General features: G+C 43.2%; 1 protein-coding gene across 2 annotated transcripts in view; it reads left to right on the top strand.

Moving 5' to 3' along the window:
* The window catches only part of ltk (leukocyte receptor tyrosine kinase), a 43565-nt gene that overhangs the window by 19246 nt on the left and 9103 nt on the right, over nt 1-15216 (top strand). Inside the window, exons 3-19 of one of the 2 annotated variants that reach the window (XM_084014233.1) lie at nt 2-151; nt 449-677; nt 2016-2155; nt 3167-3304; nt 4267-4416; nt 5665-5765; nt 5898-6058; nt 6232-6326; nt 7447-7518; nt 7821-7995; nt 8901-9051; nt 9213-9341; nt 9601-9757; nt 12003-12188; nt 12547-12645; nt 13916-14080; nt 14247-14357. In XM_084014233.1, coding sequence (XP_083870359.1) covers nt 2-151; nt 449-677; nt 2016-2155; nt 3167-3304; nt 4267-4416; nt 5665-5765; nt 5898-6058; nt 6232-6326; nt 7447-7518; nt 7821-7995; nt 8901-9051; nt 9213-9341; nt 9601-9757; nt 12003-12188; nt 12547-12645; nt 13916-14080; nt 14247-14357 — 2409 coding nt within the window. Of the gene's footprint in view, nt 1; nt 152-448; nt 678-2015; nt 2156-3166; nt 3305-4266; nt 4417-5664; nt 5766-5897; nt 6059-6231; nt 6327-7446; nt 7519-7820; nt 7996-8900; nt 9052-9212; nt 9342-9600; nt 9758-12002; nt 12189-12546; nt 12646-13915; nt 14081-14243; nt 14358-15216 lie in introns of both variants that reach the window. The other variant, XM_084014232.1, reaches the window with a different exon arrangement.

Genomic DNA, 15216 nt, shown 5'->3' with positions numbered 1-15216 from the left:
GTTGCGTCCTGTGATTTTGAGTCACTGTGCCACTGGACTCCATCGAATCACAGCGACCAAAGTGACTGGTCAGTGGTGTCGCCACAGCAACCAGAAAGCGCTCAGGCGGGGATGATGCCTGTGACTGACCACTCAGTGGGAAGCCCTGACGGTGAGAGTGCAAATTAAAAAAAGAAATGAAATGAGTGCTGGAGGATACTGTTTGTGTCTTTTGCTTGTATGAAACATATTTGGAGGATAGAAAACCCAGTAAAGGATCTTTGATCTTTTGAATCAGTGCATCTCCCTTTGCATTCATTTTGATTTTGTGCTTGATCCAAAAAGCCTGGAGTGAAATTTGTCTTAATGTGAAACATTCAGGAAATGATTTATGGGAGTGACAGTATTATGAGGCTACTTATAGAGCTGTCATCAATGATATTTATACCCTCCTGTTTTATCACTCCAGGGCATTTCCTCCTCCTAAGCTCCTCCCCTGCCACCGAGGCCTCTGGGAGATGTGAGTACCACATGACCAGCCCAGTCTTGCCAGGAAACAACAGGCATTGCTTCTTGCAGGTGGCTCTGTATGAGTCCGGTCCAGCGGCGGGGAACCTCACGCTCCTGATCAAGCCAGTCCAGTCCAGTTCAGCTGTTCACTCTGTGGTTCTGAACCACGGGAGACGTGACGACCGCAGGTCAGCAAACGCACTCTGAGCGGGCTGTCCGTGCCTCTGCAATGCCATATGTGTAGAGGGATATTCATTATTTATGTAGCACAGCATGTCCATTTAATTAGTGTCAAAAAAGCCAAACCCTCTTTACTGATTGAAGTGCATGTCAAGTTGAGGTTTAGCTTCTGAAATAAATAAAAAGGGAGCTTAGATCCACAACAATGAAAGGAGACGCAGGCTTTTAGACAGAGCAAGGGCACAGGAACCAATTTCTTTTACTTTTGCGGTTCTAAAGTTAACTGTTTCTCGGTTGACGTGTGGGACAGCTGTAGAATTGGGACTGTGCGGGGACACAGCGGTCCCCTGTGTATTGTTTGGGAAATGGGGACAGGTATTTCCTATTGATCTAATTCTGAAGTACAACCGTCTTTAGAGCAGCTAAAAGCATTCATGTGTCTAGATGCAGACCCTGGAAATGAATTTATATATAATTGGCTAGGACAGAAGAGAGATGGATGAGCATATGCAATACGTTTGTACATTGGCTTTGTTAGTGTCTGTGCAGTAATGGACTGAGCAATTCCATTATGAACCACAGAGACAGTGCTTTCATTTATTCTGCCCACTATTCACCGCATGCTAACCTGTAGATGGAAGTTCTGGACTCCCTTTTAAATTCAATGCGATGCATCTTTTGCCGTGGTGCTTTGTGTGTCCGAATTAAGCAGCTCTCCTAACTGAACCTTTTTCCTGCAAAACAGGCTTGCCCTGTCTAGAAATGGCCCCCTTGATTGTACGCATTATCTTCATTTACTTCATGTTCCCAGCAGTGGAACATCATTCACTCAACTAAATGCACAGCACGGATGAAAGTGTGACACCGTGGCTCTGTTTTTGAAGATGGACTCTGAGAGGTGGTGCTTTTAACCAGTAGATACGTGATTTGGAGAGCTCTATTATTTGTTGTTGATCTGCACAAAGATTCACCTCCTATACTTGCCACCGCTACGGGAGTGTTGTTGTAGATGTTTCTGCTGACTGCAGGTCAGTGGCTGCATTATTGTGCCGTTGAAAGAGCAAATGAAGGTCGCAAACGGATTCAGACTGCAGGTTTCAAAAAAGCCTTCGCAGTCGGCCTTTGTAGTGAAAAATGAGAATTGTTTAAACAAAGTGCTTAGACTGATTCATGAGCTACAGTGTTTGTTTTGATATAAACTTTTCAAGGAGTAAATGTTTTGAAGAAGGAAATCTGGATTATTTTTGTTGCACTGAAATGTATTCCAAGCCAGTAATCAAAGAAGGAAGTTGTGGGTTCCTACAGCATGACTTTAAAAGACACTACTCTGTGATTGGTCGCTGCAGGGCTGAGTGGGAGGTTCTGGAGACTGTAATTGGTCAGGTGGATGAGCCCTTTCATGTGATCCTGCTCTACACTTCCTGTTTGGGGAAAGATGGAGGAACTGTGGCTCTGGACTCTCTGCAGCTCACAGACTGTGGATCAGGTGAGTTCATCATGTTCTATAAGAGCAGTGATTTACTGATTTCTACAGTTGTATCCTCAGTTTGGCTTTATCTTGCCAGCTTTGTTGTTTTTTTTTGGCATATCCACATCGATTTTGGCAGAATTAAACACATGGACTGCGATGTTTACATATCAGATCCAAACCACATTTGGAAGTGGTTTGAAATTCAATTTCAATCGGATTTCTACAGATAGGTCTCAGTCCGGACGCTCTGGCTGTTCAAATTGGATTTCATGCTTCTTCTAGCAGAATGCTATGGAGATGGAGGACAACACAGGAGAGACGCTGAAATAAATTGCCTGCTGGCACTTTCACTTTTACTGAACTTTCTGTCACTTTCTGCTACTTAACCCTCACAAAACTATGGGAGAGGGTGAGGGTCATTTGTTTAAAAGTCAGCATTCTGACTTTAAAAGACCTGCATTGTAACTAAAGCAACACATGCAGATAGGTTGGTGATATATATACATACAAATCTGATATGATCCCAAATAAAAGTGTGGACGGTCTTAAGATTGGACAAACAAATCAGATTTGCCTGTGGTCTGAATGTGGCCTTAATTTAAACTGGAAACCTGTTGACAATTCACAATGGCACAACATCCTTTTTTTAAAGTTTCCACATCTGAATGACACTGCAAAGTTTGCGGAATGGTTTGTTTATTAAGATTTCAACATGTAAGATTTATGATGCCTCAATGAAAACAAGTCACATTCATTATTTGTATTTACCACATAATTAAATAAAAACATGTTCAATGATAGTTATTTTGACAATCAAAACCAGGCACTGAAAATCAATTTTCAGCATGTGTAAAAATGCGCTTATTGGCCTTCTGGCGGAGAGTTGTTGGAAAAACCACTGTCACGCAACCAGCGGAGACAAAAATGTCACTTTTACCACTTAATGGCTAATAAGGCATAGTTCTCGATGATGTAAAAGATGTGTTGTTGTTGTATTTTAATTGTTGTGTGGTTCCTGGGATGCAGAACACCCGGCCATCGGCTTGGATGTGGATTGTGGGGAATCTTTCCACTGTGAAAACTCCGGAGGCTGCATCGACCAGAGCCAGGTGTGCAACTTCCACACCGACTGTCCTTTAGGAGAGGACGAGGGCTTCATCTGTGGTGAGCTTTACTGTTTTCTTAATAAAGTCACAGCGTGCAGAAAGGGGTGTTGTTTTGAGGGAAATTGTGGTCTTTAGTTTTTATTAGTAAACACTTAAGAAGACACTTATGCTGTGAAACATTTTACAATTCGACTTTTATCCACACCACTGGAGTGATTCTGAGAGTCGGCGTGTGAAAACGACATGCAGAGGAAAATATGTTGTGTGTGTGTGTGAGTAAAAGTTTGTGTGATTGTGGGTGAAGGGTTAAGTGAGGCCAGCATTTGCATTAGCCATATTAAGGTTTGAATCCATGAAAAAGTCTAAATCCTATGTCTGGAGGAACTAGATCATATCATAGCAAGCGCTAGTCTTTAGATTGAAATTCCTTTATTGTTAGACATTTGATATGCTTTACTTTTTTTACGTTTTCATCTCGAAATCAGGGCTTAAAAACGGTCTCTTATAGGATGTTTTAAAATCAAACATCCATTGTGGATTAATTGGTGTTTTGAAAACCCAGATTTGAAAAATATGCTGCAGGAACTGTTTTCAGTTCTTTAATACTTTTTAATTTCCTTCCACTTTGTAGCTTCCTCCCCATCTTTGATACATGAATCATTTAGCACAAAGAATGGACTCACTTTACTCGGTAACTAAATCAATGGTAGCCACAGCTATTGACGGACTTAGGATGTGAGGAGAGGAGCTGGGTGGCGTGCTAGTGTAATTGTTTTCGCCCGCCAGTAAAATCGGTCCTGCATGAGTGTTCATGAAATACTCTGTGAATGGAGCAATTGGACATTTTATAAATGGCCTTTATTTTGGTCATCGATTCTTAACACATGAAAATGACACCCCTTGAAGTATGTGTGCTTACCGACTTCTTCTGAATTTAAAAGAGGGATCAAGGGGGAAAGAGTTTTTGCATTTTTTAACAGTGATCTCCCTTTTCGCCATTACAACCTTCGTCTTCCCCAGGTGCTCTCCCGTTTGGCTCCCACTGTTCATTTGAGCAGGATGCCTGTGGCTGGTCTGTGTCCAATCAGCACTCGGCCTGGAGAAGGATAGCTGGAGACGAACTTCTGGAAAAAGAAGACATGCAGGGTGTCGCACTGCAGAGTACCCCAGGTTGGCTCTCTGTGTGTGTGTGTGTGTGTGTGTGTGTGTTCTTGTCACAACACATGTCATGTTAAATGGCCTCATTTATATAGCGCTTTTGTCCAAAGTGCTTTACAGTAATGACTGACATTCACCCATTCACGCACACATTCACACACCGACGGTGGAGTCATCCACGCAGGGCGACAGCCAGCTCGTCAGGAGCAATTAGGATGAGGCGTCTTGCTCAGGGACACCAGGCACTCAGCTAGGAGGAGCCAGGGATCAAACCAGCAATCTTGCGGTTGCCAGCCAACCCGCTCTACCTCCTGAGCTAAACCCCCACATGTTGCTTTGCGTAGACCCAGATAAGAATGCCTAATTGTTATAAGAGGTGACCAGACTTCAACGTGTTTGTGCTAACAGAGCGCTAAATTGATTTATATTTAATCCGTAAAAGCTTCAAGCTGTTTTCAATCGTCTGAGTTTTTATTTTATAGGCTGCTGGTTCTCGTCTTGCTATAAAAACATGTTAAAAATGCGTGGCTGTAAAGAATACAACAAAAATTAAGTTTCTGCATTTTCTGTTGCTCATTATTTTTGAAAACCACTTTGTTTCATGATCCAATATTTTGTATGATCCAAGTACATTGTCATCAGAAAAAGCGTCTTACATTTCCAAAAATCCATAAGAAATATTCAAAATTGAAGGAACATCAATTCATTTGATGTAGCACACATCACACATTTTTTTTATTAGGGTTATAAAAAAAACATTCCATCCTTTTTAGTAAAAAAAAAAGTCCTATAAATTTAGCTTTGAGTTTCACATTTTTTTGGGATGATGTAGGCGACCCCTCCCCCAAGTTTCTCCTCAACACGTGTCTTGTGCTGAACAGCGAGCACCAAGTTAACGCCAATTAGCTTCTGATCTGCGGCTTTTGCCGGGAGGCTTCAAAAACCAGTGGAAAATTGGGGCTGAAGTCGTGTAGTGTGAACTAGGCCATCCTATCTCCCAATCTGAGTGAGCTGGAGAAGGAGGAGAAATGATCCCAAAACATAGTGTCATCATTTTTTCCCTTAATTCGGCTTGGCTGCTGTTAAAAAAAAAACTTAAATCCTGATTTTTATAAATTGCATCCATATTTTTGAAAACTTGCTGATCTGCATTTTATAGCTGCTTCCATTTTTATGTAATTCTTTTCTGCACAATCAATCACAGGGCCCTATTAGCCCTATTATAATTAACTGCTGCGTTACAATTATTGTGCTCCCCAGGTCACTTCCTGTTTCTGCAGGTAAGAGAGAGTAATTCCCTCCGAGAGGCATCCATTCAGAGCTCCTCTTTCCCTCCTCCGGTCTCCTCTACTGCCTGCCAGGTCAGTGATTTAAACAGAGAATAGTTTCACCATTTTGTTGATGCACAGTATTTGTATTCCCTTCTCCTTACAAGGCTGCTCTTTGGCAACAATGCTAACTGCTTGCTGAGGTTGTGTCTATTTTCTGTACAGATGCGTTTCTCTCTGTACCTGTACGGGAGCTTTAATGGTTCACTGCTGGTGTCCATAGAGGAGAATGGGAGCACCACCGCACCACTGGTCTGGGAGAGAAATGACCAGTGGTCAGACGACTGGGAGGACGTTGCCCTGCAGCTGACTGGCCTTCATCATGGGTGTGTAAAAATGAAAACGATAAGGGTAGATTTATTATGGAAGTCTGACGTGCTACAGCAAAAGAATCAAAAGAACCTTTACTACATGCTATTGTAGACATAATGGGATTGCATTACTGTTGCCTTTCTCGTAAAGACATCTGGATTTCCCTAATACGTTGGTCTGGTTCCAGGTTCCACGTTAAGTTGACTGCTGTGTGGGGGAAAGGCTCCAATGCGGATGTCGCTCTCGATGATATTGCAATCGGAGCGGCCTGCTTTGACACGGGTAAGCTGTTGCTAATATCTTGCTACAGACTTTAACAGAAACCATGCGAAACCAGTACCGATAAAAGATGTGTTGATTTTAAGACAAAGAGTTGCATCTGCCAGGGGATGTAAACATGTAAGTTCCAGGTGGTTTCTCTTTGATAAAGGGAGTCTCTGAATGAAGAAATATCCACTGTACGTGCACATGCTGCACAAGTTATCTACAGCTAGGATTTGCCGAGTTTTTCTCTAGATGTGGATTGAAAACATAACTTTGATTTGTCATATGAAAACTGTAGGGCGTCTTTAAACTTGTGGCCACTGTTCAGCAAATGTTACGAGTCTTATTGTAAAGCTAGTTTGTCTGTCCGTCTTGTAAATGTCACTGCCTCTCTCCTGGTTACTGTTAAAATGATCTGCACACTTTATGAAATCAAAATCTCACCGAATGAAATGGAATGTAAATGCTTGGTTCAGTGAAACGCACCACAATACAAAACCTTCCTGTGTCAGTAATAAGAGTTGGTCCCTTCTTGTTCAGTATCATATGAAAGCACATTTCCTTAAGAACTCTTTCTTCTCTATTCAAAGGTTCCTGGGGTGAATTAATTGACTGGGTACAAACTTGAAACACAGATGTGATGTTTGACTTTGGTGCATTGATTAAAGGGATGTGATTTTGTGTGCGTATGATTAAAGGAATATGGCTTTAAGCCTGCGGGGAGGCACAGTGCTAACAGAAGTATATTATGGCTGTTTACTCTTTTGAACGCACTCGACGATGCGATCCTGTCATGCTTTTATGCTTTAATGGAACTGGCATCAAATCACGGCGGTGCTTCAGCCTCACCAAACCAGCCTCCTTTCTGACTTTTACAATTGGCTGTCTGTATGCCACATAGTGTGGAGGGCTAAGTGATAAATATATTCATGATGTTTTCCAGTTCAGAAATTGGTCTCAAGAAATGTGTCCATATTTGTCCAAAAATACCCATCTTAGAATTGTTTTCATGTCCTTTGATCTGTGTGGCTTTCTGTCTGAATGTAATTTAAGTTTCCGTGATGTGCAGATGTTCGCCTGTGACTCATTGTCTCTTACTCCCCACCTTTCCCTTCTTTGGCCTCCTGCCTCTCCTTAGATCTGAACTCTCTCCTGCCCATGGTGGACTTGGAGGATTTCTTGAGCCCCCTTCCAGAGCCTTCCGCCTCAGGTACCAGGACACATTGTGCATTTTCCAAAGCATGGTTGACCCTGTGATTTTTAATCTATTCTACTTGTAGAATTTACATCCCAAGTAGAGATTGTACCCTCACAATTTATCTTGCTTCATCTACCATATCAGCTGACCAGAAGCTTTTAATCTCTTTAATAATTCTGCATTATTCATATACCACGTGCTAAATGCAATTTCCAGTGACTCGCCTAGATCTTGTGCTGATTTGTGTTTCTGTATTCTGAATTTTCCAACTGTTTATCTCACGCCAGTGTTTCTTTTCGTCTCCATTGTTCCAGAAGTTTCTTTGATGACCTGGTGGTTTAACTCATGCGGGGCCAGTGGTCCCCACGGCCCGACCCAGGCCCAGTGTGACAGCACTTACAGGAACAAAAATGTCAGCGTTACCGTGGGGAAGGAAGACGCCTTGAAAGGAGTCCAAATGTGGAGGGTACCTGCTACTAACAGATACCTGTAAGTGATGGGAAACAACGTTACAGAGTGCTTTACAAAATCAAATATATAACAACGTACCATCAGGTAAGAAAAGGGTATTATATTAAAGTGAGTCTTCAGAAGAGATTTAAAGGAGGATAGTGAGTTGAGATCCTTCATGTCACCTTAGCTGACAAGTTGGGATTTTGGGACCATTAGTAGGGCCCCGCTGGAGGATCTCAAGCAGTGATCAAGCTCATGGGGAGTAAGAAAAGCACAGATAAAGGCAGGAACCAGGCTTTAAAAACAAGCAGAAAAACTACCTGAGCTTTAGGGTGGAAATCAACAGTCTGGTCAGTTATTTTCTCAAGTGTATGTCGGATGATATTCTATATTTTCCCCTATTGTCAACAAATCCCATTAAAAGACCAAAAACCTTGACTCTGTGTCGTCAAAGCCTCATGTGTGCCATACTGGACACAGCTTTTAATACACTGAACCCACCCTATTTTATTTTGAGTCAATCTACTGGCCTGCTGCTTCAAGTACAACAGCGGAAAAGTCTCCAGGAAATGCATGATTAACTCCGGGAAAAAAGACAAGTAACAAGTAATGGGCTTGGTTCAGAGTCAAAGACTGAGTGGGGAAATCAGAAATGATTGAGATGAGACCTCAGCAACAGTTTAGTGGTGTGTCTGCCTGTGTGCTTGGGATCTAAACGGTCCTGGCCATCGCTGTAGCTGATATTCCTGCCAGATCAAGACCTCAAGCATTTAGGTTGTCTTTGCACAGCCAGTCATGGGACCTCATTACCGCATACACTACAGGAAAGTGCATGTTTTCTATCTAGTTTGTAATATACTGTTGAGCCTTAGTTAGAGAGCAATTCATTTCAGGCCTTGTATTTACTTGTGGTGTACTTGTGGTTCAATGATTTCCCTCAGGATCTCTGCTTATGGGGCTGCAGGAGGGAAGGGAGCCAAAAATCACAACAAACGCAACCACGGGGTCTTCATATCTGCCATATTTCCTTTGGAGAAAGGAGATACCCTTTACATCTTGGTGGGCCACCAGGGAGAGGATGCGTGCCCAGGGGTGAGTCGGCTGAACCCGAGGACACAAGCTGGGAGGATTTATTGAAGTGTGTGCTGTCCCACTGGGATATATCTTGTGAGGGAGAGAGGAGACAAGAAAGGGACTTGCCTTCTATGGGACTCAAACCTCCCTCTCTGCCTCTCTCTCTCCACGTGGTGTAGAGAAATCCCCACACCCAGAAGATCTGCCTGGGCGAGTCTTCGGTGATTGAAGACAACCTCGGGGGAGAGGCCGGGGCCGAGTGGGCCGGGGGAGGAGGCGGAGGAGGGGGAGCCACCTACATCTTTAAGGTGATGCATCATTCTGTGTCCTTTCTCTTTGTTTGTTGTGAGGATTAAGTGTAGGACAATGCTCGGCATAATACATCTCTGGAGACATATTGAAACGATTCAGCAGTGTGGCTCACTAATCCACGGGGTTAACATGGATCAAATCAGCACAAGAAAAATGTCCAGTCGTCTCTTTTATTATGATCTCCCATCTGTAATACATTTCCTGGGTCATGATAAAAGTTGTCAATGCCTCAAATGAGTGACGCTGCCTTGACAGATGGAGGGAGGCGAGCTGGTTCCCTTGCTGATTGCAGCTGGCGGAGGAGGAAATGCCTACTTGGAGGACCCGGAGTCCAGTCTGGACCTGATACAACTGGAGCAGTATGAAAACAGCACCATAGCTTCCAGTACCAACGGTCAAACTGGTGCAGCAGGTACTATATTATAGTCCTTACTACTAATGTGGATGTACTGTTTAGTTAAAGAGCCATCTCAACCAAACTATACAAAGAAAATAAACACTTTTGGTTTCATTTGCCCAGGTTTTAAAATATCTGAAGGTGAGGTTACTCCCTCCGGACATTGTGACGATCACATTGGAAAAAAAATGTCTTTCCAGAATTATAGTTCCTGTTTTTCTGGATAATCCACAGACCGTGCCATCAACAGTCTGCATAGCAAATATATCTAATCGAAAGCAGTTTCAATTAAAACCTGACAGCGAAGTCTGTAAGTCATTTGGGGGGTTGGTTTGTCGTCTTTTTTTTTTTTAGGCGGTTGACAGTTGGAGACAGAGATATTGTCAACATGTGATGCGGGCCAGGAATGTTCTGGTTAGTTTTAATTATCACGCTTATAGTTCCTGAGCTTTGAAATGCGTTCAAAAATGTCCGAAAATAAACGTATTCCAGAGGTGATGACAAATGCACAAAGAATATTTTTTTCTGTACTTGTAAACCCTAATTACTGAAACATTTTTCTTCACTTCCACATTATTGTTTGAGGACAACACCAGAGAAAGGACAGAATAAAACATTAACATGGGTTATACCGTATAAAATCAATATAAAACATTATTTCTGATGACACTGTTGCAGGCTCGGGTGCATACTTGATGATCACGGAGAAACAACATGGCCTAGTTAAGAACGTGCGAGCCTCATATGACAGGTTGATGTCTCAGGAAGGAGCTGCCCATAGAGACCTGTTGGCTGATGTTTGTTCTGTAGACACACAGACGCAGCACACATTAGGCACGCATGCTCTCACACACCAGGGTGTGTTTTCCTGTGGATAATGGGATCTATGTGGATGGTATTTTTAGTTCCCTGACAGGTTGAAGCAAGACATATATGGCCGAGAGGTCACTCTTTCCTCCTGGAAATTCCTGCTGGAACGTTCTCAGTAAATCCCCTCTGACCGGCAGAGTCTCAACACAGACAGTCTATCAGCTCATCTTATTGAAACCTCTGTGGGTATGTTTAGATAAAGATCAGGAGTGTCAGCAGAAATAAGTGGCTCTTAGTAGTGTGTAGAGGAGGTGTGTGTGTGTGTGTGTGTGTGTGTGTGTGTGTGTGTGTGTGTGTGTGTGTGTGTGTGTGTGTGTGTGTGTGTGTGTGTGTGTGTGTGTGTGTGTGTGTGTGTGTGTGTGTGTGTGTGTGTGTGTGTGTGTGTGTGTGTGTGTGTGTGTGTGTGTGTGTTTGTGCATTCGTGTGAGCTGCGTGTTGAACTGGGGGGGAAGTGGTCACCCTGATGTCACACACCGCCATGCATCGAATTGGTTTAGAGGGCCTTCTGATCTTCTTCAAGTTAAATTCCAACTTTGCATATCAATATTTAAAAAAAAAAAAGTGTGTGGCTGTCGGCGACATCGGTGTGGAAGGGTGTAAAGTGATGGACGAAAGCCAGAAGCAACAGAAGCCTGTGTTGGGTGAAGTCTCAATCCTGTAAATGGAAACGAAGAAACGCGACAACCAGCGGTGGACAGACGAAGAGCTTTGTGTCTAGTTTCTATGCTGCGTATCTCTAATGCTTTACTCAAACTAAGTCACAACAACACTGAGCTCTTTACCCATAAAATCTTACCCTCTTTAGATTTATAGTCCCTAATTCACCGAGCAGAGCCCGATTTTCTGGCTCCACATCCAGTCAGACGAATATCTGAATTCCTCTGCTACTATTTGCTCAGCCAGATCAAGAATTTCCATCTGATTCAATCTCTGAACCCACGATGATTAAGCATTAAGGGGGACAATAATTCTGGGCTTCCAGTGTAGCCAGCAGACGCAATGAAATGTTGTGGTCAACTCACTATACATAACATTGGTAAAAACAAGAGCATGCAATACAAGAGCAAGTCTAAACATTTAGAAACGTCAGTTTTATGTTGAGTCTAGGTACGTCCCAATGCCTACAGATTCTGCATCCATATGCAAATATCTGCTTTCTATCTTACTTTCCGTGCACATAACATGTCATCAAAACGTAATTTAAAAGAAAAAATTTATGTCTTTACCGTCCCCCAACTGTGTGGACATGCAATGCAGTGATCTACTGCGGTCTAACATTGCAACATTTTTCTCCTGAGCTGTAATCATATTTTTTTCCCCTGACAAAATATGAATGACGTAATAGGTATGATAAGAAATACTGTTTGTTTCTGTGTTTGTGCCCCTAAAGGTGGAGGTGGAGGCTGGAAAGACAGTCCTAGTTCACACCTGAGGGCGGGAAAGTCTCTGGTGGACGGTGCTGAGGGGGGGTCCCCATGTCCCCTGGCCCTGTCCAAGCTCAGCTGGTCCACCTTTGGGGGATTTGGAGGTGGAGGAGGGGCCTGCACTGCCGGAGGTGGCGGAGGAGGTTACAGAGGTAGCATTATTCTGTCAGCTACCCTTAGGTTGCTTTACCATTTCTGACCTGTGTGATTGTTGATTTGTTGCCATGGTAATCATGCGTACTAATTATACATATTTCAATGCTTTTGTCCTTGAGTGGCTGAACAGTTTGTCAGAACCAGCAGGACAGAGGAGGTTAATTATAAGAGCTTTGCACTCTAATCTCACATTCTTTCAGCTCTTTGTCACGGAGGGAAAATGATGGGTGCCGTGCAACATTGTGTTTTTATCTGTCCAGAAAAAACTCATAGTTGGCTGAGAAGGGATTAAGGGTATGTTTAATGCTGACTGATTGGAGAGAGAGAGAGTTCACAACATGCATCTTGTGACAGGAGGCGACTCGGCGCTGACAGATGAGATAACAGCCGACGGTCAGAATGGAATCTCATTCATTCATCCGATGGGAGAGATTTTCCTGCAGCCTCTGGCAGGTGAGACTGACATCATATGTTAATGTTGTGAAGACAGTGATGGCGATAAATCCGACGATGACTCTGCCAGAGTGGAGGGGTGGAAATGGAGGAGGGCTAGATTGAGTAGAGGAGAGGAAAAAAGGCATCACTGGAAGAAAAACAGATGTATTTCTTAATTCAACTAGAAAAGAACAGTCAAGAAAAACAAAGTGCATGTGATCACATAATTAGTAATATGAAAAGGACATCTTTGGTCCTTCAGAAACAGACAACATTACACACGGTAAAGACACGCTGCTGATGTGGTGATTAAATCCGAACCTCCTGGGTTTCTGCAAGCAATTGATCTTATGCCTCTGGGTATACCTGTGTGTGTGTGTGTGTGTGTGTGTGTGTGTGTGTGTGTGTGTGTGTGTGTGTGTGTGTGTGTGTGTGTGTGTGTGTGTGTGTGTGTGTGTGTGTGTGTGTGTGTGTGTGTGTGTGTGTGTGTGTGTGTGTGTGTGTGTGTGTGTGTGTGTGTGTGTGTGTGTGTGTGTGTGTGTGTGTGTGTCAGACTATCCGTGTGAACAGTCAGGCCTCACACATGCGCACGGATATATGTTGTTTTGTTGGTGAGACGACGGTCTGATTTGTTCAGCGGGAGCAAAGATGAGGGCAGCCGGTTAATTCAAAGCCTCGTGCAGCTCGTTGCCCTCCATCCTCGCATGAAAGACGCTGTTGTTATCCAGCAAAAATTGAAATAAAGATATTGACTTTTAAATGGTGAGTGTTGAGAGAACCAGGAGAACCAGGACTGTGAGGGGAAGACTGTCGGACCATACTGCAATAAATGTAAGAGGTGCGCTGGTGTCTACAGGGGCCACCAAAATCAACACAAAAATGAAAGTTCCTCGAGTGGCTTTAATCATCTTTTGAAGTGATGGATGAGGTCTGACATATTCCTCTTGTATTCATACCGACAGTTTAGGTCACAGATTAGAGTTAATTTAATAATGGAAAAGATTTTATTACAAGCACATGTCGTGTTTGACAAAAACACGGACAGAATTGCACAACATGTGATGTGTTCGGAGATTAAAGTACAAGGCCAGTGATGTTCTGTTTTTCCTCATCATCAACAACTCTCACGAAAACACCAAAACCCTCGGTGCGAGTGTTAGAAACGGAACACTGCTCATACAGTACATATGTTGGGGACTATTTTCAGCCACAATGCTCTAGCCAGTATTTACAGTAGTGGGGTGGTTTGTGTGTTTGTGATACTACGTGTGTGTGTTGTTTCCTGTAGCCATGGAGAGTCACGGTGAGTGCGAGATCAAGGTGCAGCTGAACTGCAGCCACTGTCAAACACAGAGCTGCAAACGGGACGAGGACACCCACCTCATCCTCTGTCTCTGCGACGACGACGACGAAGTCCTGGCCAGCGATAATGTCACATGTGTCAGCGCCGTAGGTACGTGATCCTTTTTCTGCTTTTTCTCTTTGATGACAGCCATAATGTTGTTAATGTCCAACGATGCACATACCCCTAACAAGTATTTACAACGAAACACAGAGCATCTAAACTAAACCCCCCGTTGTGAAGTTTATTAATCGGGGGCCCCCCTCTATCCAAGCAGCTCCACACGGCCCAGCTCTGCAGGGCCAGATGTCGACCTCTTTGATCCTGGCAGTCGTGGTCTCCACCATCGCGAGCGGCATCGCGCTGATCTGCACCGGCGTCATCCTCAGTAAGAGACTCTCCCAGTTCTGTGTGCAGTCTGTTTCAACCACCTTCCACCGGCTGTGAGCAGCCACTGGATCCATCTAATTATGCTTCCAGATGTTGCTCACAACAGAAACAGGCATAGCGTCGGTTTAAAGTGCCCTCCTGGCTGTGAAACGGTTGATGAAAGGGAGTCACGGGGAGACGGGGCTCTGAATTTAATGTTGCAGAGCACATATGGAAACTTTTAATACAAACACTTATTTCAGGTTAAATCTTTTTATGGCTTTCTTTTCTTTTCTTTTTTTTTTGTGCCACCAACGAGTGTTAAACAAGATTATCGGCAGATGAGATAATATGTTGTATTTATTGCCTACAGTGTGATTACTTACACGGAAATACGAAACAGCAGATGCACTGTAAGCATCTCACTGTTTGACTTTACTATAAACATACATCATCATCATCATCAACATGACATTTAACGAGGATGTTTATCTCAGCTGGAAACGTGTACTGATTAGTGAGATTAGACAGTGGCAAAAGGTGAGGCGCCATGATCCAATGGCCGGAGAAAAAGAAAAGAAAAGACACAATCACGACTATGAGACACGAGGATTACATAACAATATGGGTAAAATGTAGAACTGTGATAAGTGATAGTGGTTTTGAGAAGCACACAGTTCATCTCTACCCACGGGCATTGACTCTGTGATAGGAGTATTAGGATATGACAGTCAGACGTGCAGCAACAGCCTTTATGATGCTTCTTGTGCAAATAAACTGCTTATAGGAATTATTAGGGAATTAACAATGAACGCTCTAACGAGACAACTGAGGAATGAAAACAATCTAAAATTTGATATGAATTATCATTCTTACAT

The sequence above is a fragment of the Eutrigla gurnardus genome (genome assembly GCF_963514095.1).
Source record: "Eutrigla gurnardus genome assembly, chromosome: 7".
Taxonomy (NCBI): domain Eukaryota; kingdom Metazoa; phylum Chordata; class Actinopteri; order Perciformes; family Triglidae; genus Eutrigla; species Eutrigla gurnardus.
This window is presented reverse-complemented; position numbering and strand designations above follow the sequence as displayed.